The sequence below is a fragment of the Artibeus jamaicensis genome, unplaced genomic scaffold, assembly GCF_021234435.1.
Source record: "Artibeus jamaicensis isolate MK-2021 breed Jamaican fruit bat unplaced genomic scaffold, CSHL_Jam_final contig_452, whole genome shotgun sequence".
Lineage (NCBI taxonomy): Eukaryota > Metazoa > Chordata > Mammalia > Chiroptera > Phyllostomidae > Artibeus > Artibeus jamaicensis.
The window spans coordinates 2272684-2300516 of NW_026521837.1; the positions used below are offsets into that span (position 1 = coordinate 2272684).

The window sequence follows — 27833 nt, forward strand, 5'->3', positions numbered from 1 at the left end:
GGGGCCTGAAAGGTTTTCGGTCATTTGGCAAGTTCTCCCAATCTGTTTCTTGACGTGTATGTATGGATATTCACTAGCTATTGAAGTCTAGCTTTATTCATTAGTGCACCTTTTAGCCACAGTCTAGTTTAGAAGTTTTCATCCAGGGGCAGTGCCCCGGAATTTGTCCCCACCTCTCCAGTAGCCACTTGGCAATGTCTGGAGACCATTTTTGGTCGTCACAATGAGAGACATTACTACTAGCATCTAGTGGGTAGAGGCCAAGGAGGATGCTGAACACCCTGCAGTACACAGAAGAGCTCCTCACAACAAAGAATTATCTGGCACAAAATGATACTAGTTTGAGGCTGAGGCACCAAGGAAGTATCCAGGTACATAGCCTTACTGGTGCTCTTATACTGCATGTGCCATCTTCCTTCTTTTCTGGGAACCTGCAGACTTCCTGTCCACCTTCTCCAAGGCTGGTGGATAGACATTCTCAGATCTCCCTGTATTTGCCAGATGGTCCACTGAGCTCTTGTTCATTTTTGAGGCATGCCTCCGTGTCATAGTTCTTGGCTCAGGTGAACTGCTTGCCAGCCTCAGGTTCTTGATACTTTTGGCACTAGTTTTCTTGTTTGTTTTAACTTGTCATTACTTTTGACATAAAAACGAATTAATAATGGTAGTAACAGTAAGTCATTGTACATATCCAGATTGATTTGAACAATGTGTGTAACCACTTCGATCATCACTTTTTAAGGATATTGCTTAATTATATACTTTTCAGAAATGTCATTTCTGGCTCAGGTAGCTCCTAGAGACATGAAATTTGAATGAAATTCTCCTCTACTAATTCTAAATTCCTTTTTCCAGAAACAGTCTGTGAGGTGATGACTTGGTACCAAAATTGAGGCTTTCTGTAATGTAATCATGGGAGTTTGGTAAAGGAAATTGAGAATTTTAAATTCAGAATCAGACTCTGATTTATAGTAACAATTATTTTATTTGATTTTTTATATCATGTGTTAAATTCAGTGCTTCTCTCCTGAAAGATGACTTTTGGCTACTATATCAGTGGATACATATGTTATGTTTAAATATGTGCCTAACTTTGTAGTAGGTATTTTTGGGGAACTTGGGGAGTCAGTTAAATTAAAATAAATAAGAGAAGTAAGTCTTCGATCTTACTGGGGGAAGGGAATTTTTCTCAGAGGGCAAATATCCATATAAAAGACAACCAGGCATAATGTGTTCCTCTAGGATCCCCATTTTCAGTTGTTGAGGAATTTTAGGTGATATGAAGAAAGTAGGTTCCCTGTTTAAAATCTCTGGTTCTCAGTGGCTGGTTCACAGTGACCATTCTCTGAAGGTCAAAGCCAGGCATCTAAGAGAGGTAGACACAGACATTGGCAACATCTACCTAGGGGCTGATTTCTAACATGCAGTGTCCTCTTGACTAGAAGAGGTTCTCGATAATCCTGAGTCTGAGGATGAGTTATAAAGGACTAAGACACATCTGGATTTTGTGTAGGCAAATCACGATTATTATCAGGGGACTGGTTTATGGTCTTTTATTTACCTTTGATCAGATCTGTGACCTAGCCCAGTTTCCTAATCCATTCATTAATCCATAGAGGGTTATATCTATAAAACTAAATAGAACCTTTCAGCTAGAGAATTTTTGACTCTACATTCATTTCAGTTCAGCCCAGTTCATTTTAGCCCCAAAGCTTATAGTCTGTGAGAAATTTATGACTCTACATAGTTTGTTAAACAATAGAGGGGAATAAAGTTGGTTAAGTAGAATTTGACCACCTCTTGAAAAACCTTGGAAGTGAGATAAAAGAATTTAGACTTAAGAACAATAATTAAATAAATCTTAAAAAAAAAGAATTTAGACTTAATGTGGGCATTTTAGATCTTGAGCACAGAAATGACCTGATAAAAGGGATATTTAAAAAGTATCTGGACTATGTTGATATTTGATAAATAGAGGAAATTGGCAAATATTTATTTCATGGGAAGGAGAATAACAGCCTTGCTTAAACATTGTGCATATATGTTATATTTACAAAGTTGAATACAGATCTTTTGTAACTAATTTAAATGCTATCATTAGAATTAATAGAAATCAGAAAAGTCTTAAAGAAAAAGAGTTCATTGTAAGTAATATAAAATGCATTTAGAATGAGTAAAAGCAGAGAGGCAGCCATTTTACATTCAGAAATCATCATCCATGCAGAGGCGGTATTAGAATCATTCTCAATGTTTCATACAGCAGCTGCCGGTGACATTTTTCATGTCATGGCCTCATAAAGAGTGACAGTATTCGTAAGGTACACTGGGGATTGACATGAGAGGCTCTTGGGGGTCGAGAAGAAGCTGGGTACCCCAGACCCTGCCCAGGGATTGGGGGAGATGTGTTCTCAGCTGGCCAGGAACTAGTTGGGTGTGCCAACAAGGTTGCTTTGCTCTAAGGAACAAGAAAGGACCCAAGGATAAACCTAATCAATAAAACAAACAAGCAAGCAAAATAAAACCAGAGACACTGAAATTAAGAACAAACTGACAGTGATCAGAGGGGAGATGGGGGGGGGCAATTGAGGGAAAAGGGGAAGGGTTGTCAGGAACAACTGTAAAGGACCCATGGACAAAGCCAAAGGGAGGTAGAATTGAGGGTGGGAGGTGGGGATGGCTGGGGTGGGAGGGAGTGGTGCGGGGAAAATGGAGACAACTGTACTTGAACAGCAATAAAAAAAATACTTCTCTACTGCTGTCTCTGATCAAGGAAAGCAGGCAGCACACTGAGCGATAGAAGGAAGTGACTTTCAATCTGGCCTTGTCCTTTGGGGCTGACCTCTTGGCACCTTCTTCATTTCACAGAAATCCCTCTGTTCGCCAGTCTTCGTTCTGTATCAGCTGTTCTCCACTTTTTCTCATTGGAAGGTCATGCTTTCTGTCTGTACCTCCTTAAAATCATCTGGTACCCCAAATGAGTGGCCATCTTTATAGAGGGCTTTTGCATCCTATTCTTTCTTCCCTTATGAATAACCATGGCAGGAAACATATCCACACTGACCACCTCACTGCCTTGCCTCATGATTCATCCTTATTCAGAATAAACAAAAATCAGGTTTTTTTTCTTTGACTAACATAATTTTTATATATAATTTAGCTCTCAGTGAGTGAACAAATGCTCTTTGGTTGGTTGGGTTTTGTTTTTCGTTATAAGGTGAAGTAAGGGTCTCAAAGTATAATCGGGGGAAATCCTTAGGTCTAGCAACTCGATACTGAAACCACGCACAAAAAATACTTTAAGAACACATTAAGTGTTGACTTTATAAACATTTTCTTTGCAGGTGGAAAAACTGGTGGATTCGTGGCATTCTTACGCTAACTATGATTTCATTGTTTTTCCTGATCATCTATATGGGATCTTTTATGCTGATGCTTCTTGTAAGTGTTTACCTTTCCCTAAGTATCTCTTGCTTTGTTTTTCAGCATTGATATTGAAGTAATTTGAGCATGTCATGAAAAAGAAGGTAGTGTAAGGCTTGGTAACAGCAAATTTAGTTCCTTTAAGCATCTTCTAGTTCATGAAATGAACTGGGCTAATTTTGTCTGTTTGAAAAATGTCCATTGAAAGTGTTCATTCAGCAGAGATCAAGTTAATGTCTTTTTGTCAGACATTGTGCGAAGCATGAGATTAACACATCATGACTTCAACGTACGTGACTATTAGCTAGGTCCCTAACTTCAAGGAACTCAATCAAATGGCAGAGGCATACAACCAACCTTATAAATCAGTAGGATAGCAAATAAATGAGGTAAGTAAATCTCATGATAGAACTTGTTGGGAGAGCACAGTAAAAAGTGCCTAAAACAACTCGAGACAGAGGTGAAGGAAGACTTTCAGGAGAGGTGATGCCAAAGCCAAGTGCTGAAGGAGGGACCGAGCAGGGGAAGGCCGTCTGGGGAGGGGCATCCTGGGCAAGGCAGAGGGGGGATGAGAGCATGGGGTCTGTTTGGGGATCTGCTCGTTGTACACGTGCAGGGTATCCAGGGATGAACCACAGAGGCGAGCAGAGGCTATCCTGGGAGTTGAGGATTTTGTCATGTATGGGAAGCCCAACAAGTCTTAAAGCCAAACAAGTATTTTAAGCTTTTAATTCGTTCCTTTTGCAGATGCTTCTGGGATGCCTGCTATGTGCCAGGCATTGTGCTTGTTCTGGGGTGTGGTGCAGTGGTGCTGAGAAAAATGCAGCTGTCTGTGCCGCTCATTATCTACATTATACATAGTTGATCAGACATAAGATTCTATGAGAGCAAAGGGTGAGCTGGGAGACTTCTCAGAGACATGAGCCCAGCATGTGCACTGTGGTCTGAAGACAGACAGCATGGTGACAGAAGGAACTTGGGGGAAGGAGAGTCACAGTGGAGGACTCCTGTGTGCAAAAGCCTTGATATCTGAAGTAGCATGAAGCATCTGAAACCCAAAGTGGTAGGAGTGGAAGGAGAAATGCATCTGTTCAATAGATTCATTACCAGGTGCTCAGTGTGTTCAGCAGTGAACAGTGAGAGCCTGCTCTCAAGAATATGCAGAGTGTATCCCTTCTTTATTATTTCTGTTTCTTCTTCCCATCTCCATTTGTTTAGCCTCCTTTTATGTACTCCTCGCCTTTCTGTTTCCTGGATGCTCTTGCCCACTTAGAAGTCTGTTTACCTATTTCACCTGGCTGACCCCCTTCCCCACCATGCTCAGTCCTATCAGAGCACTAAGCTGCGGGCAGTATGATAGGGTTTTTCTTTGTCTACAAAAGAATACATTTTGAACTGAAAATAGATACAATTAGAAAAAAATTCTGTCAAACCCCGAAACCACTTAAAGTAACCACTTAAAGTAGCTCTTCTAAGCACCACAAAGCCCTTTCACTTTTCTTTTTGTCCTGTCATTAACTTTGTACTTCCTTGGGGATGGATATCGAGGTCACAAAAATGAGTAAGAAATTTTTCTTTGTGTTCTTTTAAGTTGATGACATCTTAAGAAGTTGTTTTTTTTTGTTGTTGTTGTTTTTAACAAAGAAAGGTGAATAATGGGTAGAGCTGAGTTAATGTGAGGGCAGAAGATGCTGAGTCTAAAAGTCGGGTAGGTGGCGTGTGACGGGAGAGAAGGGCCCCAGCTCCCAGTCTTCTCAGTCTGAATCCACTGAGGGCTATGCCGAATGACTGCCACTGGCCCAGACATAGGCATTTAAAGAGTGAGGGTGTGCAAAGCACATCTCAGTGCTGTGTGAGTGGTAGAGCCCGGGGAAGAAGGGGTTAGATGATGGCAGACAGCTCATAAGGCTTTGTGTATGAAGGGACCTTTGAGTGGACCTTGAGGCTCTATCAGGGTGGAGTGAGTGCCTTCTGTGAGCAAAGGTCCTAACAGTGAGGTGTGTCAGGAGAAGGCAGTTGATGCCCTTTTCCTAGAGCACAGGGCCTTTGAACCTGGAAGAATAATTAGGCATCAGATTCTGGAGGACCTTGCAATGCTATGTGAAGAAGCTTGGTATTTAATTGTAAAGTATTGAGGAGCCACAGAAAATATTGTGGATTATTTGAATTTTGATTCTCCTTTAGAAGATAATTTTGATCAAGATATTACAAAACACCCACATCCTTGATACCCTGACTCAGACTAATTTGGTGGGCTCCCTGTGAATGAGTGACATTGTCTTCCAACTAAATTGTCTAGTGTGGTAGCTAGGACCAGAATTTGTAGATAGAAGCTAATTTTTAACTACTCTTTTATGACAAAATTCAAAACACTTTTACAGACATCCCTGCATGTTTGGATTCTGATTTTTTAAAAGAGAATCATAAGCATACCTAAAGTACTTGTGGTTTTTCTGCATTTTTTCTACTATGAAAGGAAAATACTATTCTATTACAAGTTATTTCTTTGAACTTAATCAGAGAACAATATAAGTATTAAAGTATATATAAGAATATTAAAAATTTGAACTGTTATTGCTCTGATTGAGCACACACATACACACACATGTCTGCACACACCTATACCTGCATACATATGTGTGCTATATTTATGACATTATCTTAAGGGAATATGGAGGCATATACACACAGACACATATGTACATGCTGTTATACAGTAATATTTACATGCTGTTAATATTACTTTTCTGTGTTTTAAAGTCTTATTTACATTCATATCCCTAACTAGGTCATTTATATTTTGAGTCATATACATTGTATCTAGCTTGCATTTGCTAGTAATATAAGTACTTGAAAATGACTAATCCAAGACAATTTTATTAAAAACTTACTTCTAGGAAATGATAGCTACTATTTTAAGATGGAACTCACACTCATGTTCCTTGAAGTGAGCTTTTTACCTTCAGACTTCTATTTACAGCACTTTGATTATTGCATTCACAGCTTGGAATCAGTCACACTTTCTAAATGATGGAGTTATGAAAGCATACTTTGATTTAAAGCATATGTGCACATAGAGAAGATATTGTAGGAGTCCTTCCCCTATATCTTCTTAGAAATTCCTATAATAATTATTTTAATATATATTATATAAATTACTTTTTAATGTTATATTTAAAAATTTCCCCATTGCAATAGTATAAAAGTATATTAAACTTACTTCAGAAAGTAGATAATTTTTAAAAATCACCCCAACCCAATTATTAACCACAAAAACCCAATTAACAATGCCATTTGATATGCCTCTTTTAATCCTTTTTTCTTTTGTGTTTTAGATATGACCATGATTGTAGTCATAATATGACTAAAATTTTGTATCCTGCTTTGTAAACTATGTGCCTTATCAAATATTTTGTGTTACTCTACAGTTTTTACAACCATCAGCTTTAGTACATTAGTGTCCTCAATGGAATGGAGCCCTCCTAAGTTATTTAAATCATTGTGTTGTTTTTAGACATTCAGGTTGTGTCCTGGTGTTTCTCTATTGTGACTACCACTATCCTAAACATATTAGAATGTAAAGCCTTTTCATATGCAGTGTAATTTTCTTTGAATAGATTCCCCCAAAGTGAAAATAAGTACATTTTTTAGATTTTATTTATTTTATTTTTATACAAATGGAAAGGGAGGGAAAAAGAGAAGGAGAGAAACTCCAATGTGTGGTTGCCTCTCGTGCACACACTCCCCTAACTGGGGACCTGGCCTTCAACCCAGGCATGTGCCCTGACTGGGAATTGAACCAATGACCCTTTGGTTTGGAGGCCAGTGCTCATTTCCACTGAGCCACACCAGCCAGGGCCGAAATAGGCACTTTTATTTGGATAACCTGCAGGTACCATTGTTCAGACTCAACATATGCAGACCTGAACTTGTATTCCAACCCCAACCATTCTGCATAAATCTATTTACCAAGCCTTTCCTAGTGTTATTCTGTGTTCCTCTCTCTCCTTTAGGTCCCCAACTTCCTCAACCACCAAAGCCTGTTGGTTCTACCTCCTCAGTGTCTCTTATTCCTGTATTCCACCCTACTGCCACTGTTCCAGTCAAACATTTGTCCACGTTCCTCCGGATGCTAGGGTCTTGCCTCTCCAGTCAGTTCTTTCCACTTCTGTGGTCCCCATACACTCACGTCTAATCACGTCCTTTCACAGTCAGCACAAAGTCTTTTGTGCTACTTCCTACGATTCTGTGACCAGGTTTGTCTCTCTCCACTCCTTATCCCACCTTAGTGTGCCAGCAACTCTCAACCACATGCCTCGTCCTCTCCTGCAAACAGAACTCTGATCCTCCCCCTGGGCCCCAGCCGGGGCCCATCCTTACCCACTTCCACAGTGTTCTGTTTACCTGTGCTTATTTATACCCATGTGCCTGTTGCCACATGGTGTTACTGTACAGTTGTGTGTGTCCTCCACAACAGATAATGCCTCTCTGAGAACAGATGTCCCATATTATTCCTCTGAATTATCAGTAACTAGCAGAATAGGCACCTACATAATAGGTGTTGTTTTTAAGGCTCTTAACACATTACTGGGCCAACAGAGTTCTATCAATATGCATTGCTACCAGTATTGATGGTGTGGAGTATCAGTTTTTATATATTCACCCAGCCCTGGAAGACATACATATATTTTAAGGATTTTAACTCTAGTGTTTGAGTCCTATTTTCTGTTTTTCTAGCAGTTCTATATCAATTCTACTTGTAAGCTGTAATTGACAATCATATAAATAAATGTATGTGCTATTAAAAATACTTTTTTCTCCTCCCAGTAAAATACCACATATAGAGCTAATGGTTTTTAAGCAAATGTATTCACAGAAATTTCATCAGTGTGTTTGATATGTTTTTAAAGATTTTATTGGGGAAGGGATGGAGAAAGAGAGGCAGTGAAACATCACTGTGTAGTTGCCTCTAGAACACCCCATACTGGGGATATGTCCCGCAACCCAGGTATGTGCCCTGACTGGGAATCAAACCAGCGATAGTTTGGTTTGCAGGCCTGTGCTCAAATCACTGAGTGACACCAGCCAGGGCCATGTGTTTGATATTTTAATAGTCCTTGTGTCTACAAATAGCATGGCTTTGCTATTTTATCTTAACATCTAAAGTCTGTGATTATTTTTGTTTAAAAATGATTTTGGTGTTACATACAAAGTTTATTTGAAGGACAATATTTAAATTTCCTCTTGTCAATTTCCTCTTGTCTTTATAACACATTTATGGCTTTTTCCGTACAAGAACTATTTACAGTGGTTTGGTATAATTTCTTATCATGTGGATGATAGGACACAATGACTTTTTTATGTATGCGATTGAACATGTGGTAGGTATAGTGGGGGAAGTATTCTGAGTAGTAGGTTTGGGAATGCTAATTTGTGGGGATCATATAAGAAATCTCAAAGTATGTCCTTGGGCAGAGTTTGATAAACTTGCTCTGTAAAGGACCAGATAGTAATATTCTAGGCTTTAAGAAACTACATACAAGAAAGACAAAAAAAGGTACATATGTCTTTGTCACATAATCTTTGATTTTTTTCATTTAAATTTTAAAAATATTTATGTATTTTTACAGAGAGGGGAAGGGAGGGAGAAAGAGGGGAAAACATCAATGTGTGGTCGCCTCTCACATGCACCCTACTGTGGACCTGACTCACAACCCAGGCATGTGCCCTGACTGGGAATCAAACTGGCGACCCTGTTGTTCATAGGCCGGCACTCAATACACTGAGCCATACCATCCAGGGTCTGTTTGTTTGTTTGTTTTTATATCTCTTAAAAGATATAAAACCCATTCTTAGCTCTAGGATTGTTCAACATGCCAAATACTCTTAGAAGTATTTGGCATACTCTTAGAAGTTTAAAAGAGTTAGTCAGCTGTATTCACAAAGATTTAATCTTAGTTCACGAGAATAAGCCTTCCACTTACATTTACTCTGAGTCTTGGAATTGATTTAAGCCAAGCCTTGTGTATGCTGCTACATCCTCAGGACTACCTTTACCCAGATTGGTGGATGCAGCAGTTTGAAGGACTACTAAATAGACCATCAGAAAAAGGGACTCATATATATAAATTGATTTACGAGGTGTGTATATTTAAAACTGTGCAAATAGAATGGCACAGACATGATTGGCCAAAGTGGCTGCAGATGTACAAAGCTGCTCATAATTTGCCGAGGTAGCAGTGCTTGGTGATCAGAGATGTGTGTGGCTGGCTGTGGGGGAGTCAGCATAGCTGGAAGAGTGAAATGTCCATGACAAGCCCCTGGATGACTGGGTAAGTGTGTCAACCATTTTTCCTGACAGGACCTTTATCCTCGGCAAGTATTCCATGGTGTATGGTTCAACATGAATATAATCAAGCAAACTTTCACATACTATTATTTTTCTCAGGTAGCTCAGGAAACAAAATGGATAAAAAGATTGTCCATCTTGAGATGGACAACCTTAAGAAACAAAGTTATGATGAATGATAAAGCCTAGTTACCTGTGACCAACCAGATGATACCCCTCGACCTTGAAACCACCCCACATGTCTGGCCCCAGGAAGGGTCTCTCAGTACAACTTGTTTTGCCTACCCCTGTGGGGCATCACTTGAGTTTTGGGACATTGAATATTGAATTTTTACTATGGACATTTAGAATAATCAAAAATGGATAGGCTAAAATACATTCAACAAGCTACCTACTGAACAATTAAGCACAAATGTAAGCTTTAAGGAATGCATGTCAGTGCTTTCTCTTGTCTTCAGGTTCTGGGCATCCAAGTGAAGTGCTTCCATGAAATTATCACTATTGGTTACAGAGTCTATCATTCTTATGATCTACCATGGTTTAGAACACTAAGCTGGTAAGTAACTTAAATCTTTCAGATATGAAATCTGACTCTTTCCTAAACTTTATAAGAGCAGCATTCTGATCAAACAGTGTTCATGTAATAGACTTTATAGATTGATGTTGGAGAAAGATAAATTAAAAAATGCAACTGAATTTTGAAAAGCAGAAAATCACTTTCAACTCTCCATTCCAACACAATTATTTTTATATCTCATCTTTCACTTTTTATAGAGGTAGCTAGTTTATATTGAATATATACACCATTTCTGTCCAGTAAAAAAAAATCCCCTTATATTGGACACATTTGATATCCTTTATAATTAAAATTTTAGCAAAAATTTAATTTTGTAAAATGTTACAATTGTATGATGTTTTGCTTCCCTTCCTCAGTTGACATGAAACCACACACAAAATAAGATATCTCTACAAAGAATGAAACATGAGATATAAAAATAGTTGTTTTTTATTTTATCCCCATCCTAGGACATGCTTATTGATTTTAGAGAGGGGTCAAAGGAGGGATAGAGAAAGGAAGGGAAACACTGATGTGAGAGAGAGAAATCCATTGGTTGCCTGTCACACACCCCCAACTACACGCCAGCCACGTGCCCTGATTGGGAATCAAACCAGCAACTCTTAGGTTTGCGGGATGACACCCAAGCAACTGTGCCACACTGGCAAAGGCAGTGTTTTTGTTTATCTTTTGAATGATCAGTAGTTTATTCAGGAGGAGGAAGTCCAGGCTGAATGTTTGGACTTCCTCCTTTTGCAGTTGGGCCCACCCTCTCCACAGCCCTCATAGACCCAGGGTGGGAGAGGGGAGCGGTGAAAGGAGAGATGACCACACCTCAGTTGTCTGGTTTGGTCTCCTCTCCAGGCCCTTGGCCCCGTGACGTGTGACGTGAGAGTAGATGGGGATGGGGGAGACGAGGGCTCTGATGGAGGCAGTGTAGAGGCACCCTTGTAAACAGTGCTGGCTGAGTTACCCACCCATGACATATTGTATGTGCATAAATGCATGTAAAAATTAGTAAAAATACGTAATGGTTTTAATATTTAAAGTTTCATATCTTTTACATACTTTTCAGGGACAATCCTTATTTATCAAGCCTTGACCAGGAAACATGATAATATGACAGTTCCTGATTAACCTAATTAGCCATGCCTTTGAATATGGTTCCTTGATTGGTGTCAGCCAGAGGGGCCAGTGTTTTTTAAAACAAATGTATCACCTTTATTGTTCAGAATAGTCAAAAATAGTTTCTTGATTTTTGGTAATAGCTGGTTTTCATGAGTGGAAAAGTATATGGGAAATGTTAGGTAGATTAAGTAGTTGGAGAATAATTAAGTGTGAAACCATTCAGGACTGATTGTAAACGTTGGGGAAAAGGGTAGGTCAGGATAGGCTCCAGTGATTGTAGAAGGCTTCATGCAGAAGACGAGAGACCCTGTCACTTGAAGTAAAAGCAGGCTTTTGATAGAGGAGTGTTCTGATTGGGGAAACAGCACTCATCACACTCTAGGCGTGGGACTGAGGAGGCATGTGCCCCACTTGGTGAGATATTCCTGGCCCTCCTGAGCAGAAGGTATTTATTAGGCGATAGAGGGCAAGAAGTTGTATTGGTAGGCTAGAGTAGGCCCAGACAGCCTTACAGAGGACTCAGATAGTTTCCAATGTGGGAGAAAAGAAAAATGGTAGCACAGCTGATACAAATAAAAATTCTTACTTTTTCCTTTGAGAACAGTGGGATCTGATTCTATTAGCCATGAGATTCGAGGGAAGCCATCCCTTTCCTCTTCTGCTCTCCTGGCTACCTAGGACTCTGTCCTTCAAAGGATACACACCTAGGAACTCTAGGGCCGTGTTTCAGCCTTTTTTCCTGGCTCACACATACTACCATCAACAACATCTCGTGGGCTCAACCTTTCCCTGGGGGAAAGATAAGCCAGAGCTTGGAGGAGGGAGTCCATCTGAAGCACTGAGGAGAGGAGAAAGATGCTAATATGTGCAGGGCAGGTAGGGATTTGGCTTAGGATCTCTACTATGAGAAGGCACTAGAGCAGTGAGTAGTTAAGAGGGTGAGAGAAAATATTTTCTATTTTGTTTCTTTTTTAATTTATTGATTGTTATTACAGTTGTCCCATTTCCCCCTTCATTCCCCTCCACCCTGAACACCCTCTCCCTCCCACATTTCCCCCCTTTAGTTCATGTCCATGTGTCACAAGTTCTTTAGCTTTTACATTTCTCATACTATTCTTGCCATCGCCCTGTCTATTTTCTGCCTGCCATCTATGCTACTTATTCTCTGTCCCCCCCCCCTCCTCTCACTCCCCTGTTGCTAACCCTCCATGTGATTTCCATTTCTGTGATTCTGTTCCTGTTCTGGTTGTTTCCTTAGTTTGTTTTTATTTTAGGTATGGTAGTTAGTAATTGTGAGTTTTCTGTCCTTTCACTGTTCATATTTTTATCTTCTTTTTCTTAGATAAGTCCCTTTAACATTTCATAAAATAAGGGCTTGGTGATGATGTTCTTCAGCTTGACTGTATCTGAGAAGCACTTTATCTGTCCTTCCATTCTAAATGAAAGCTTTGCTGGATAGAGTAATCTTGGATGTAGGTCCTTGTCTTTTATGACTTGGAATACTTCTTTCCAACCCCTTCTTGCCTGCAAGGTTTCTTTTGAGAAATCAGCTGACAGTCTGATGGGAACTCCTTTGTAGGTTACTGTCTCCTTATCTCTTGCTGCTTCTAGGATTCTCTCCATCATTTTTTTTAAAGATTTTATATATTTGTTTTTATTTTTATTTTTTTAAAATTTTTTTATTGATTATGCTGTTACAGTTGTTCTATTCCCCGCTTCATTCCCCTCCACCCTACCCCCCCATCCTCACCTTACCCCCCCTTTAGTTTATGGCCATGTGTCTCAAGTCCTTTAGATTCTATATTTCCCATGCTATTCTTGCCCCCCCCATCTATTTTCTATCTACTGTCTATGCTACTTATTTTCTGTACCTTCTCCCCCCATCTCCTCCTCCCACTCCCCTGTTGCTAACCCTCCTTGAGATCTTCATTTCTATGTTTTCACTCCTGATCTAGCTGTCCTTTTAGTTTGCTTTCATTTTAGGTGTGGTTATTAATAACTGTGAGTTTGTTGTCCTTTCACTGTTCATGTTTCTTTAACTTCTTTTTCTTAGGTAAGTCCCTTTAACATTTCATATAATAAGGGCTTGGTGATGATGAACTCCTTGAATTTGATCTTATCTGAGAAACACTTTATCTGTCCTTCCATTCTAAATGAAAGTTTTGCTGGATAGAGCAATCTTGGTTGTAGGTCTTTGGATTTCATGACTTGGAATACCTCTTTCCAGCCCCTTCTTGCCTGTAAGGTCTCTTTTGAGAAATCTGCTGACAGTCTGATGGGGACTCCTTCGTAGGTGACTGTCCCCTTAGCTCTTGCTGCTTCTAGGATTCTCTCCTTCATTTTCATTTTGGCTAATGTAGTTATGATGTGCCTTGGTGTGTTCCTTCTTGGGTCCAACTTCTTTGGTACTCTCTGAGCTTCCTGGATTTCCTGGAAGTCTATTTCCTTTGCCAGATTGGGGAAATTCTCCTTTAGTATTTGTTCAAATAAGTTTTCCACTGGTGGCTGTGCCTTTCCCCCTTCTGGTACCCCTATAATTCAGATGTTGGAACGTTTAAAGATGTCCTGGAGGTTCCTAAGACTCTCCTCATTTCTTTGAATTCTTGCTTCTTGACTCTTTTCTGTTTGGCCATTATTTGCTTTCTTCTGGTCCACAACATTGATTTGAGTCCCAGTTTCCTTTCCATCACTATTGGTTCCCTGTGCATTTTCCTTCATTTCACTTAGTGTAGCCTTCATTTGTTCATCTAATTTGTGACTAAAATCCAGCAGTTCTGTGAGCATCCTGATCACCAGTGTTTTGAACTGTGCATCTGATAGGTTGGCTATCTCTTTGTTGCTTAGAAGTATTGGCTCTGGAGCTTTGAGATGTTTTTCTGCTTGAGCCATAATGTTTTTGTCTGTTCGTGCCTGTTACATATGAGGGGTGTAGCCTTAGGTGTTCTCCCAAGGCGGGGGGACCCAAGTCCTGGCTTGTGATGCTGTGTGTGGGGGTGGAAGGCCAAGAGGGAGAAACGTGGTGCTTTGCTCCACTCTCTGTTGCACCTCAGTCCCTTACGCCACTTTCCCCAAGCAAACCGGGCCTTTCTGGTGCTGATTCCTATGCTGGTGGGCTTGTGTGTGTTCTACGACCCTGTGGGTCTCTCCAATGAACTTTCCTGTGAGGATGGGAGTCTTTCCCTGCGCCTCAATCCCCAAAAGTGTTTTCAGTTCACATTTTGAGGCTTTATTTCCAGGCGCTAGGACCCTGGGTTGCATGATCTATCTTGCTCCCCAGTTATCTGCATGCAAATGTGGGACCACTGCCATCAGCCAGCCACCTTTCACAAGGTGCTCTGCTTCTCAATCACTGCCTCACTGGGTCTGCCCATTGCCACCCCTCGCCTGGGGTCTGCCAGCTGCCGCCTGGGTGCCCAGGGTCTGCCTGGTGCCTTGTGCGCCTGGGGTGCCTTGTGCGCCTGGTTTCACAGTCCTGTGCCAGTTTCACAGTTTGGTGCTGTGACCCCTCTCCGCTCAGCCACCTGACTCCGCCCCACCTACCAGTCTGCATGAATGTGTCTATTTTAACTCCTTGGTTTGGGGACTTCCAAACAGTTCAGTTTTCTTTCAGTTTTGGTTGTTAGTATGTTTCTGAATTGTTGTCCTTATTTTGGTTGTTCAAGGAGGCACAGTGTGTCTACCTATGCCTCCATCTTGGCTGGAAGTCTGTTTCTTAGTTCTCTGTTTCTGGCATTAGATTTTGAGCTAAGTAAAGGCATGAACCATATTCAGTAAACTCTTGTTGACAGATAATTTTTAAATTAAGTGAAAAGCATTTGGTGGAATATATCCTGAACCATTCTTCTGAATTTGGTTTTGATCTTTGTATCATCATCAAAGTGTATAGTTTTATGGTATTTGAGGGGAAAAAAAGCACCAAATACAAAAAAATTCTTTGTTTTTACAGGTACTTTCTACTTTGTGTAAACTACTTTTTCTATGGAGAGACTGTAGCTGATTATTTTGCTACATTTGTTCAAAGAGAAGAGCAACTTCAGTTCCTCATTCGCTACCATAGATTCATATCATTTGCCCTCTATCTGGCAGGTAAGTTAAGGAAAAGATTCTGTACTGATAATGCAGCTAATATATCTTACATATTTATTTTTATTTATGTTATTTAAATTCATAACATCCTATATTTATTACATTTTGATCCAGCTTCTTTTTTTAATTTTCCCAGCTAAAAGCTATTCATTTTCATTAGAGTCTTAAATAGCAATTATTCTGCAATGGTGGTTTTAAAAAGTACATGTTTGATAGTCATCCCACATATTTGAAAATTTTCTTAGCAAACTATAGTAAAGAAATTTTTATAAATATGTAGGTTGATACAACCAGGTATAATTTACAAAAAATCTTTCACATTTATATTGCTTTATTTGTTCCTAGGTAATTGGGTTTTCATATAGAATTAGTTAGGGTACTTGGTTTTCCTGACATGATTTATTACATATTCACAATATGTATGTTTATATATATTATCTTTGGTTAAAGTATACTATGACACATTTTTTGAATGATTTTTAGATTAAGAATCAGATACTTAGGATAAAATTGGAATTATAGATTTAAAGTTTCCCCATCATATAAAAAATTCTAAGAAATTGATTTAGTTATGTGCTTTTTAAAAGTTGGATTTGCATCATTAAACAAGTACCTAATATATCACTTTCTATGTACCACCTGTGATTAAATTTTCATTCTTTTACAACATTTTGCTTTTCTAGAACTTATTAACTGCTTCACCTTTTCTCCACATTTGTAAATTTTTGTGTAGCAGTCTTTCATTTTTCCACTGGGTCTGTCTCATGTCTGTGGGCAGCTTTTTCAAATGTGCACACAAATCAGATAGTGTATCGGTTCCCTCTTTTTCCTAGATGCCTGTGTTCTAGAGGCACCTGTGGTCCCATTCCTATTTGAACTGGCTGCTTGCAGGCCTACTGCTTACCTGCCCTCACGATTTGGCCTCCTCATTTCTTCTGTCGTGTGCCTTCCAATTTCTGGGTTTTCACCCTCATTTTGTCGTAAGCATGGCCTCCAGTAGTTTACTATGAAATGTGATTAGAAGGTAAATGTAAAAATACATTTATTCTACTCACAATTGACTTCTCTGGCTAGGGCTCCACTTATTATTAGTAGATTTTCTTCAAATTTATTTTTATTTTTAGAAAGAGGGGAAGGGAGGGAGAAAGAGGGGGAGAGAAACATCAGTGTACCAGAGAAAAACCAATCAGTTGCCCCTCACATGCCCCTAATTGGGGACCCAGTCTGCAACCCAGGCATGTGCCCTGACCAGGGATTGAACTGGCAGCCTTTGGGTTCACAGGCTAGTGCTCAGCCCACTAAGCCACCCCAGCCAGGGATATTAGTAGATTTTTACTTAATACTCTAATTTAGAAGCCCAGGCCTCACCCTTGCCTTCTACTGAGCCTTTTCTGCTCGGTTTTCTCTAAAAAATACCATTAGTTGTCCCTGATTTCTTAGGTCTGCTAAAAGTTATGCAATCTCTTTTCCAGCTTCCAAATTCTGCAGCTATTTCTCCTCTGTTTTCCTTGACATTTCTTCAGTTCTCTTTGCTTTGTGGGTTTTTGCCTTAAAAATTTTTTAATGTTATTTTAGTGGGCTACCAGGACAGAATAGAAATCAATGCATGCAATCAGGATGACATTTTAAGACAGAAGTCCTAACTAGTTTTATATTTTTTCCTGTGGCTTTAAACAACAATTTACTATTTTCTCAGGAATAGTCCTGGGAGCTGACTGGGCTTCAGCGGGCAGTTCTAACTGAAGGCCTTTCCTGTGGTTGCTGTCAGATGGTGGTAGTGCCAGTCATTTCAGTCTTGGGTGGATGGCTTGCTCTCAGGCCAGTCAGCACTGGCTGCTGACTTGAGCATGTATGTTTGGCCTCTTCATGGGGCTTGGATGTCCTCGAGCTGTTGGATAAGTTCTGAGTGTGACAAAAGCTGAGTATTTCAAGCATCCTTATCTAGGGTTACTTTTTTTATTACTCGTTTTCAAAAATGAAATCATGATACATGCTCATAGGAAAAATTACTGCTGAAAGGAAATATTCAGTGAAATTTCCCTCTTACCTCAAAGCCTTATTTACTACATCTAGGAGTTCCCTAGAACTATTACAGAAATTTTTTGGTTGTTCAAGCTTATAGGTTTTTATCTTCCATTTCTCCTCTTTTTTTATACAAATGAGAGCTGATTGTTCTATACCTGCTTTTTCCCACTTGATGTAGCTTATGGATGATTTTATCTTGACACATCTAAATCTATCTCATTTGTTCCATACCTGCAGTTACATCTATATTAATATCCATACAGTAGCCTCTGCTGGGTAGAGTGTCAGGAAATAATGTGACTACCATTGCCTCGGCTTACTTTCCCTTTGTGGTTTGCTATAACTTACACTTGAGAATAATTTCTCAATTGAGTAGTATAGAAGATGTGCTTTGTTTTCTTTACTGTTCTTTTTATACATTATATACATGACAGCCTCCCAAGCAACCTCTTTAGTAATTGTTCCATACACCATTTTCCAACTCTTCTTTTATAAAATAAAACCAGTATTTTTTCTCCTTTCTTTCTTGCTGACTGACTTCTGTCAGAGAAATAGCCTACCACTTGCAATTTAGGCTCATGGACTCAAACACTGGAGTGCTTTCCAAATGCTAGGTACTATGGATGGTGTTGAGGAGACAAAAGGAAATATGGCTGCTAGTGTGCCTTCCAGAATTTAAAACGGGTGAGACATGAGTCCCCCTAGTACATTGCTAAAGCATGGATAAGGATCTCTAAGAGCAGGCAGATGGGGAGAGAGGGCCTTGTTCTGCTAGGAAAGCCATCTCAAGGGATGGGAAGGCCTTTGAGAAGAGAAGACAGTGGTCATGAAAAGTAAAGAGCAAGCAGGCATTTGCCAGCCAGCTGGGTAGTGGGGAAGGCATTCCAGGCAGAGGAAACAGCTGTGCAAGGGTTGAGATTGAGAGAGAAATCATATTCTGGCCTGGTGGCAGGCATTAAAGGTTAGAAAGGTAGGCAGGAGCCACATCTTGAGAAACTTTGTATATAAAGTTTGGAAACCATTGAGATTTTAATTTAAGAGATGATATAACCAAATTTTTAATTAAATTATGAGTTGGGAGGCATTAATAGGATGACTGGATAGGAAACTGCTACTGTCATCCTACTAAATAGAATGAGGACCTGAGCTATTTAGGCTTGTATTTAATACTAAGAGTGTTATAAGTTAAATAAAAATACCATGGGCTGATCTTAGACACCAACTGCTGTTTGTGGCAGTCCATGAAAAGTTGCTTTTGTATCTAAGTTAAAGGCTCAAAATGTATTCTTCGTTGATATAATTATGTGTTTACCTACACATGTAAGAAATAATAGAGATATCCCTTACACACTTTGCCCAGTTTCCACCAATGTAATAATTTGCAAAACTACAGTATAATATTGTACCTGGATATTGATGTTATTACAGCCTACAAATGTACTTTTACAGTGCAACCCTGCAGTAAGCTAGGAGCTACTGGGTTAACTGACAAAACGTCCAATATGAATCACCAGTAGTATTCTTCATCTACCATTTTATGTGTAGCCTAAATATGGTCCTCTTAGACCACAAGCACCAACTTGTCTCTCTCTAGTTTTTTTAACTCCCAGTGCCTAACACAGGGTTTGGAGTTTAAGTTCTCAATACAGATTTACTGGATGAATGATGCAGAGGCTGAGAACATGCATATGCACACACAGTGCTTCCTAGACGTGTTTTCTCAGCATCAGTGTTTTGTTTGCTGAGTTTCGAGGCCTTACCAGTGATGGTTAACATTTGTGAGCTTACTCTAGTGAATGGCATTATACTTTATAAAACAGGAGTGAGAAAATAGAAAGTATGCTACCAGTATGTTGAGAATTGTGTACCTTTCTCTCAAATTTTGCTGTGAAAACTTTTTTGTTTTGTAATATTCCAAGGATCCTGTGAAAATTTTAGTTCTGGTTTTGAAAAATATAGGTCTTAGCAGATTTAAAAAGTAGAGACGGTCCAATCTATTTCACTGACATTAAATTTTATTAAAGTAAAATGTAGGTATCTCAGGTCTGACACTCTCACCATAGCTCAGGAGATTAAACGATGCTTTTAAAATCCAGGAAAGCATCTAGATGTTAAGTGACATTCTGACACTTAACATAATTTTGTTGTAAAATGGATTTAACTGATAACAAAGAGAAAATCAGTGAGACTGAAAGTAATAGGACATTTTTCTGGAGTCTTGATATGTTTTTAAGATCTTGGTGATTTGGATACAAGGTTCTTTAGAAACCAGAGCAGCTATGTGATTACATGTCTAATAATGATGAGTGAATAAGCTTAAGCTGTTTGACCTTACCATCTCTTTAGCCAACCAGTGACTTTATGTGTAAGTGTGTTTGTGTTCATGTGTGGCTAAATCTTTTTTAAAGTTTTATATATATATATATATTTTTTTTTTAATATATATATTGAAATTTTTATTTATTTTATTTTTAGAGCCAATTATATAAATATTCATTCCTATGTTCCCAAATATAATAATAAAATTGGCACTAAAATTGCTGAGGTACTGAACTATAAAATTTTACTCATATTTTGCAGTAACTTAAAATTCATAATTTTGAAGTAATATTTGTATTATTGATTTTGCTATTATAGTTGTCCTGATTTTTCTCTCTGTACCTTCCTCTACCCAGCCGACTCCACTTCCTCTGGCAATCCCCACACCATTGTTCAAGTCCATGGGTCATGCATAGGTTCTTTGGCTACTCCATTTCTTATCCTGTACTTTACACCCCCATGGCTATTCCATAACGACCTGTTTGTACTTCTTAAACCCCTCACTTCTTCACCCATTCTCCTCACACCCCTACCATCTGGCAACCATCAAAACACTCTTTGTATCCATGATTCTCTCTGTTGTTCTTGTTTGCTTAGTTTGTTTTTTTAGATTCAATTGTTGATAGATATATATTTATTGCCATTTTATTGTTCATAGTTTTGATCTTTTTTCTTAAATAAGACATTTTAACATTTCATATAATAATACTTTGGTGATGATGAACTCCTTTAGTTTTTTCTTGTCTGAGAAGCTCTTTATCTGCCCTTCGATTCTAAATTATCTTTGCTGGGTAAAGCAGTCCAGGCTGTAGGTCCCTGCTTTTCATGACTTTGGCTATTTCTTGCCAATCCCTTCTAGCCTGAGAAGTTTATTTTCAGAATCAGCTGATAGTCTTATGGGGATGCTCCTGCAGGTAACTAACTGCTTTTCTCTTGCTTCTTTTAAGAGTGTCTCTAGATCTTTAACCTTTGGCATTTTTTTAAAGATTTTATTTATTTATCTTTAGAGGGGAAGGGGGGAAGGAGAGAGGGAGAGAAACATCAATGCATGGTTGCCTTTTGTGCGCCCCCTGCTGGGAACTGGACTGCAGGGAACTGGCCTGCAACCCAGGCATGTGCCCTGACTGGGAATCAAATCTAACCTTTGGCATTTTAATTATGATATATCTTGATGTGGGCCTCTTTTGCATCCATCTTGTTTGGGACTTTCTGTGCTTCCTGGACTTGCATTTCCATTTCCTTCACCAAATTAGGGAAGTTTTCTATCATTATTTTTTCAAATAGACTTCCAATTTCTTGCTCCTTCTCTTCTCCCTCTGGCACCCTTATGATGCAAATGTTGGAACACTTGAACTTGTCCCAGAGGCTGTTTACACCATCCTTGTTTTTTTTTAATTCTTGTTTCTTCTTTTGTTCTGATTGGTTGTTTTTTTCTTCCTTATGTTCCAAATCATTGATTTGATTCTTGGCTTCATCTCCTCTACTCTTGTTTCCCTGTAAAATGTTCTTTATTTTGATTAGTATATCTTTCATTTATGCCTGGATCTTTTTTATACTGTTGAAGGCTTCACTAAGTTCCTTGAGCATTTCCATAACTAGTGTTTCGAACTCTGCATCTGGTAGATTTCTTATCTACATTTTGTTCAGTCTTTATCTGGAGTTTTGATTTGTTCTTTGGGAAATGTTTCTTTGTATCCTCATTTTGGCAGCCTCCCTGTGTTTTTTTCTATGTACTAGGTAGAGCTACTTTGACTCCGTGTCTTGGTAGTATGGCCTAATGTAGTAGGTGTCTTGTAGGGTCCAGTGGCACAGCCTCCCCTATCACTCAAGCTGGATGCTCAAGGTAGGCCTTTCATGTGGGCTGAGTACACCCTCCTTTGGTCATTGAACCCTGGTTGCTGTTGGCAGGTCAATGGGAGGGACTTACCCAGGCCAGTCAGCTGTAAGGACAGGCTGTGACCACTGACCACCAACCTCCGCTCTGCGTGGAGGATCAGCTGTGTAGGACCAGGTCTGATGTGGTCTGCAGCTGTCCACTGGGTGTGCTGGCTCTGAGATTACCCAGGTGGTGCAGGCCAAGGTCAGCCACTACCTGCGTTTTGCCTGTGGCTACCCTACTTGAGCTATAAAGCAATCCTTGACAATTCCCAGAAGAAGCCAAGCTGTGAATCTAGGCTGGCTACCGCTAGTGCCAGTTCTGGTGACACTTAGCAAGAGGTACTGGATCTAGGGGCTTCCTGAAGGGATCTTACTTGTTTGAGAGAATTTGGGAAGTTGTGAAGGATGAGCTAACACCTGCCATTCATATGGAAAAACAGCTTGGTGGACCCACCCCACCAAGGGAAGTTGGATGGGACTGGGTCTCTGGGGATCTCCTGAGTGGGGCAGACAGTGTTACCCAGGTTGATGGCATCTCAGATATGGTGCCCACCTGCCAGCTCTGTGGCTCTGTGTAGGAGGGTTTCCAAAGGGGACAATAGCCTGTACCTGCATTTCTCTCTGGCAGAAAGCTGTCCCCTAGTTCTCACCTTAATGTCAGACACTTCAGTTCTCCTTGTGTGCCAGTGGTGCCTTTCAAGCCACTACCCTGGTGCTGGTGCAAAGAGGGAGTGAGTCTGAGTAAGTCGGTCTGTGGGTTCTTAAAGGGAACTGCTTAGGACTCCAGAAGTTTCTACCACCGACTCAATCCCTGCTAGTTGTTGCAGCCAGAAGTTATGAGAACTTGTCTTCCTGGCACTGGAACCCAGGGCTGGGGTTCCTAGTCTGGAAGTGGAACTGCTCACTCCTGAGATATCCCTCCCAAGTTTTTATCCATCCCGGGTAGATGTAGGACAAGCCCATTCTACATTTCTGCCCCTATTTCCAGTCCGTATGGCTGTGGTTCTTTAATTCCATAGTTTTTAGTCTTCTGTTCTGAGTGATGGTTGTTCTATGGTTGAGTTGTAATTTTGATGTGGTTATGTAAGGAGGCAAGCTGTGTTTAGGTGGGCTGTTACCTTTACTGGAAGTTTATCACTGGCTAACTCTTGATTTTCTTTTTAAAGCCCTTGAAGCTTGAGTGTGATATTTTGAATTCAAGAAAACCAATGGATATATAAAATTAAATTATAGAAAAATTGATGTATAATTAAGAATTTTTCCCCAAACATCCTGAATATCTGTCATCTCAAAGGATATTGATGAATTCTTAAAAGATGTCACAAATAACTGTTCATAAAAGACTGTATCTCCAAAATCACTTGTAATTTTTTATATAAAGGTTATTATAAACTATATACATGCTACTATTCACCATGAAGATTAATAGAAAACTTTTATCTTAGCTGATATAGCTTACCTAATAAGTTTGGTTGTGTGACAATTTTTACAATGCAGAATCACTTGAAAACATTTTTAAATAACTTAGATATAGTCTAATGTCTGAATGTGGGCACACATGTGTGCTTATGAGTTTATTTAACATAACGTGACACATTTTGGCATGTGGTTAGTTATATAAGTTTAATGAAAAATACAGCCACATGAAAGAGTGGGGGATGAGTCAGTGGGCTCCACCATTTAATCCTGTGCCCATCTTACTGTCTGTTTTTGAATTAAGGACTGTATGTGTTTACTGAATTGGTTAATCAACAATAGAAAATTTAGAAGCAACTTTACTATTTCTTTTGTATTTTCCTTCACTTCAACTAGATGATGAGCTCCTTGAATGGGAACGCCTCTTAATTCAATTTTTTGTATCTTATGTCTGATACATTTTAAGTGCTCAACAAATATTGATTGAGAGAGAGAGAAAGAGAGAGAGGGATTGACTGAGATCGAGGTTGGGATTGATTGACTTGTTGTTCCACTTATTTATGCATTCATTGGTTGATTCTTGTATGTTTCCTGACCAGGGATCATATCCACATCCTTGGTGTGTTGGGGTGACACTCTAACCACCTAAGCTATCTGGCCAGGACCTCAATAAGTATTTTTTGATTGTCCCATTTTTCTGAAATTTCCTGTATCCCATCTTTTGGACTTTTTTAATGTCTTTTTCCCCCTTTACTTCTCTTAACTACTTTAGAAATCTCATCCTTTTTTGTTCTATTTGAATATCCCTCCCTTTAGTCCATTAGGTGGGTGGGTCTTCCTAACCCCCAGAAACTCCTTGATGCTGTGTATCAGGATGTGCACACGTTTGTGCGGACAGCACCCAGCACAGTGCTGTGTGCATGAGTGGTGGTTGTTCAGTTAAACATAATTATGTATGAAGATATATATGTTAGGAAGTGTTTTTTAATGAATACTTTTATTTACAATGCTATAATAAATCCTATGATTTTAATTGGGAGTATAACCATAAGAATACCCTTTGTAATTAGGGGAAAAGTAAAACTATGGATCCAAATGTACAAAGTTATCCTTCTATAGAATTATTGAAATATAGTATATATGTATTTTTACCCATTTAAACATAAAGTGTACACATAATTTTATTATTGTGAACAAGAACGTAAATTCATGTGTTTCTTTTTCAGATTATTTTCTTTTTCTTTTTTTTTTTTTTGTTCTTAAAGGAAGAGTTTTGAGCCATATGTTAGCCTGGAACATACAGTGCAGTCTGCACCACCCACAGTTTGATCAGGAAGACTACCATGTCCCCAGATTGCTTTTCTTTAAAATGAATATTAACCTTAGATATGCTAGGAAAACATTTTCTATCATCCCTCCCTGTCCCTGCAAATTGAGAGAACTGTATTACCTCAGTGTATCTAGGAGTTATGTAATTATGTGTTCTATTAAAGCACCCTGAAAAGTGGAATGTTACTGATTGACTTAATGGTAAGACTGGATCAGGTAAAAGTGAATTGCCAACAATGTCCCAGATAAAATCACTATTAGGACAATATCAAATGATCTACTGGTAATTTTGTTTGAAGAAACACTTAAGAGTGAATGGCATTATATAATTTAAAGAAAGAAAAACACCGTGCATGTTGCAGTAGTATTTGTGAGGAGGTAAGTCATAGTTAACGATGCTGAGAGGTGCCGAGGTTTTGCTGGGAGGGTCGGAGGGGTCCGTTTGGACAGAACATCTGTCTTGTCTCTGCTGTCACCCCACTGGGCTCTCTCTGAACTAAGTCTGATCTAACCATGGACCAATGGCTTAAAACAACATAGAAATTACATTGTTACTTAAGGTGCAAAATAAGTCTACCTGCTATAGAAGAAAAGCTTAAAAGCAATCATTTAAAAAAAGGTTTTTTAAACTGCTGATTTCAATGCCATGAATTCCATGTTTTAATCCCTCCCCTTCCATTTTCTCTCCTTCCCTCAAGAAAGTAATGTAATGGCTTTCAGTTGTGCCTCTACACACAAAATGTTTCTATATTTCTTTTGTAGTTCAACCAGTCAGACTACTCTGTAGGTGTTGAGTAGGAGGTGCGGTTAGGTCTGGGAGCCAGTACAGATTCTTTCTTTTATCACCATCCTTTACACTGATGCCATCAAAGTGTACTAAAGGCAGCTGCAGTTTGGTCCATGGCTCTGGTTAGAGTAGTATCCACCTTGCTTACTTTAAAGTGGGTAGATTTGCCTTGGTAGGAATAACTCAGATGTGCTAAGTATAATACTTATTTCAAACAGGATGGATCAGTTGACAATTTTCTGTTTCAGAATTTACTTTCTAAAGACATTGTAGAATAGACTGCCTTAGTGACTATTTATCTGAAATTAAACTTGGCGTATGCATTACCAGTATCTACCTCTGAAAAACAAAATAGTTGTCTTTAGAAGCTTACTGATGATATATTGGGCAAAATATTTCATATTGCTTTTCATTATTTGATACGTATTAGATTTCATTTGATTTGGTAGAATTTTTATTTAGTAAAATTTGATTGTAATAAATTTGCTCTTTGTGAACCTTGAAATTATTGAGTATTTTGTTTTACTGTAATTATTATAATAAAGTTCTGAGAAATTTCAGATCCATTCTTAATCTGACTCTTGCTTATGATGGTTTGTGGAACTGCCAACTTTTAAGGGTCATTGGGATCTGAGGGTTTAACTACTTTTTAGCCCTGTGTGGATTAATAAAGTCTTCTGTGCATTTTTCTTCACCTATAAAATTGATGTAGTAATAGGTACCTACATGGTAGGGATGCTGGAAGAATTAAATAAGTTAATACTTATAAAATATTTAGACAAGAGCCTGGAGCTTAAGAAGTAGTCAGTAAATGTTAGCTACCATAATAATTATTAATTTTTATATTTTGTAGAGATTGAAACATTCTTACATATAGTTGATGGATTGGTTTAACAAATTTTATTCAACTGAAATTCAAGATCTATTTTTTCATGTCCACATATTAGAAGGGAACTAATTCACTTAACTAATTAAGGGGATATTTACTAAATTCATGCATTGGAATATATGAGGCATTCTGGAGAATACAAGATGATTTCCCTCAAGAAACTTTTACTCAAAACACTTAATATAAGATAAGGAGAAATGCTACATGAGTAAATGGCTAGAGTATATCAGATGCGGTGTGGAAAACTGGCCTATTTGAACTCAGTGAATCTCACACTTGGCAAAAAATTGTATGAAAAGCACGTGTTTTGTTTTTCTTGAGCAGGTTTTTGCATGTTTGTGCTAAGCTTGATGAAGAAACATTATCGACTACAGTTTTATATGGTATGTATTAATCATTATTCTGTAGGTATCCTAGAAACACTTAATTTTACTTTTTTTCTGTAGTAAGAAGATAAAAATGTAACCTGTTTGCTGATGCCCAAATATGAGGGATATTTCAAATTTTGGATGACTATTAGGTATAAAGTGTTAAAGATGAAACATTTGTGAGAATTTTAAAAGTTTAACTGTTTTCAAAGTTTCCTTAAAGCTTTAAAAAAATATTTTTAAAGGCTATAAAATTAAAGCCAAGTATTTGGATTCCCTAAGTTTGTAGAAATTTAGGGATCCAGAGATTCCTAAATAGTAGGTCCAGAAAGCATTTATTTCTCGCTATGGGAGATAACTGTGCTTGACTTACTTTCAGTTGACTGCAACAAGGAACTAAGCATTTATAATCTTAGTAGCTATGGGTAGCCATAAAACTGAGTAATTCTTTTTGGCCTAAGGTATTTTATCCAGTTTATCATGGAACAGTATTCAATGTTTTGTGAAATTTATCATGTGTATGATGAACTTCTCTTATTTCCTTAAAAGATAGCTAGTTAAAAGACTAAAATGAAAAATATAGCATTTAGATGTGAATTCATGTATTAATAAGGCTTGTTTTGGTTTTGGTGTATATTTTCTATTCATTATGCTTTGCTTTTCTCCATTAAGATTTCCTGCTGAGCATCAGTGTTGAGAAATTATAATGTGTCTTACCTTTCTAATTTCTGGAGATCTTGAGAGAAAAAAAGTAAAATGATTTCAATGAGAAACCATTGGTTTCTCATGGTTTTCAATGAGAAATCTAGCAACCATCAAGACAAATTAGAAATAATAATATCTCCTATGAAAATGGAAATGGTGCCTGTTGGAAAAATATCATTTTTGCATTTTTAAGCAACTGGGGTAAAAGAGAATTGGATCCTTTAAGCAGATAAATAAACTAAAACACCAATGTAACATAGTATTTCCTGAAATAAAAAAAATAGGTTTATTTCAAAAAGTCATTTTATAAATTTCAAACTTATGACACTAATACAGAGAAATGTTAGGTTTTTAAATTCACATTCTACTCATACCTGTGATGCTAAAAGTCACTGAAATGGCATCTCTCGGGCTAGATGAAATTGAAGCACAGAGGGCTTTCAAAGTTTGAAATTGCACCATTGAACAGAGCTGTGAAGATCAGCCTTTAAGTATCAAAAGATGGAGTTTAAGGAGAGTTGATCTCTGCTCATTTGAATCATTTGAGTTTAGAAATAACTCTTTATGGGAAGAAGTTA

General features: G+C 38.5%; 1 protein-coding gene across 1 annotated transcript in view; it reads left to right on the top strand.

Annotated features, from left to right (window-relative positions):
* Nucleotides 1-27833, top strand: part of CDS1 (CDP-diacylglycerol synthase 1) — a 69430-nt gene that overhangs the window by 24168 nt on the left and 17429 nt on the right. Inside the window, exons 3-6 of the mRNA XM_037156095.2 lie at nt 3342-3438; nt 10228-10325; nt 15400-15539; nt 26507-26565. Coding sequence (XP_037011990.2) covers nt 3342-3438; nt 10228-10325; nt 15400-15539; nt 26507-26565 — 394 coding nt within the window. The remainder of the gene's footprint in view (nt 1-3341; nt 3439-10227; nt 10326-15399; nt 15540-26506; nt 26566-27833) is intronic.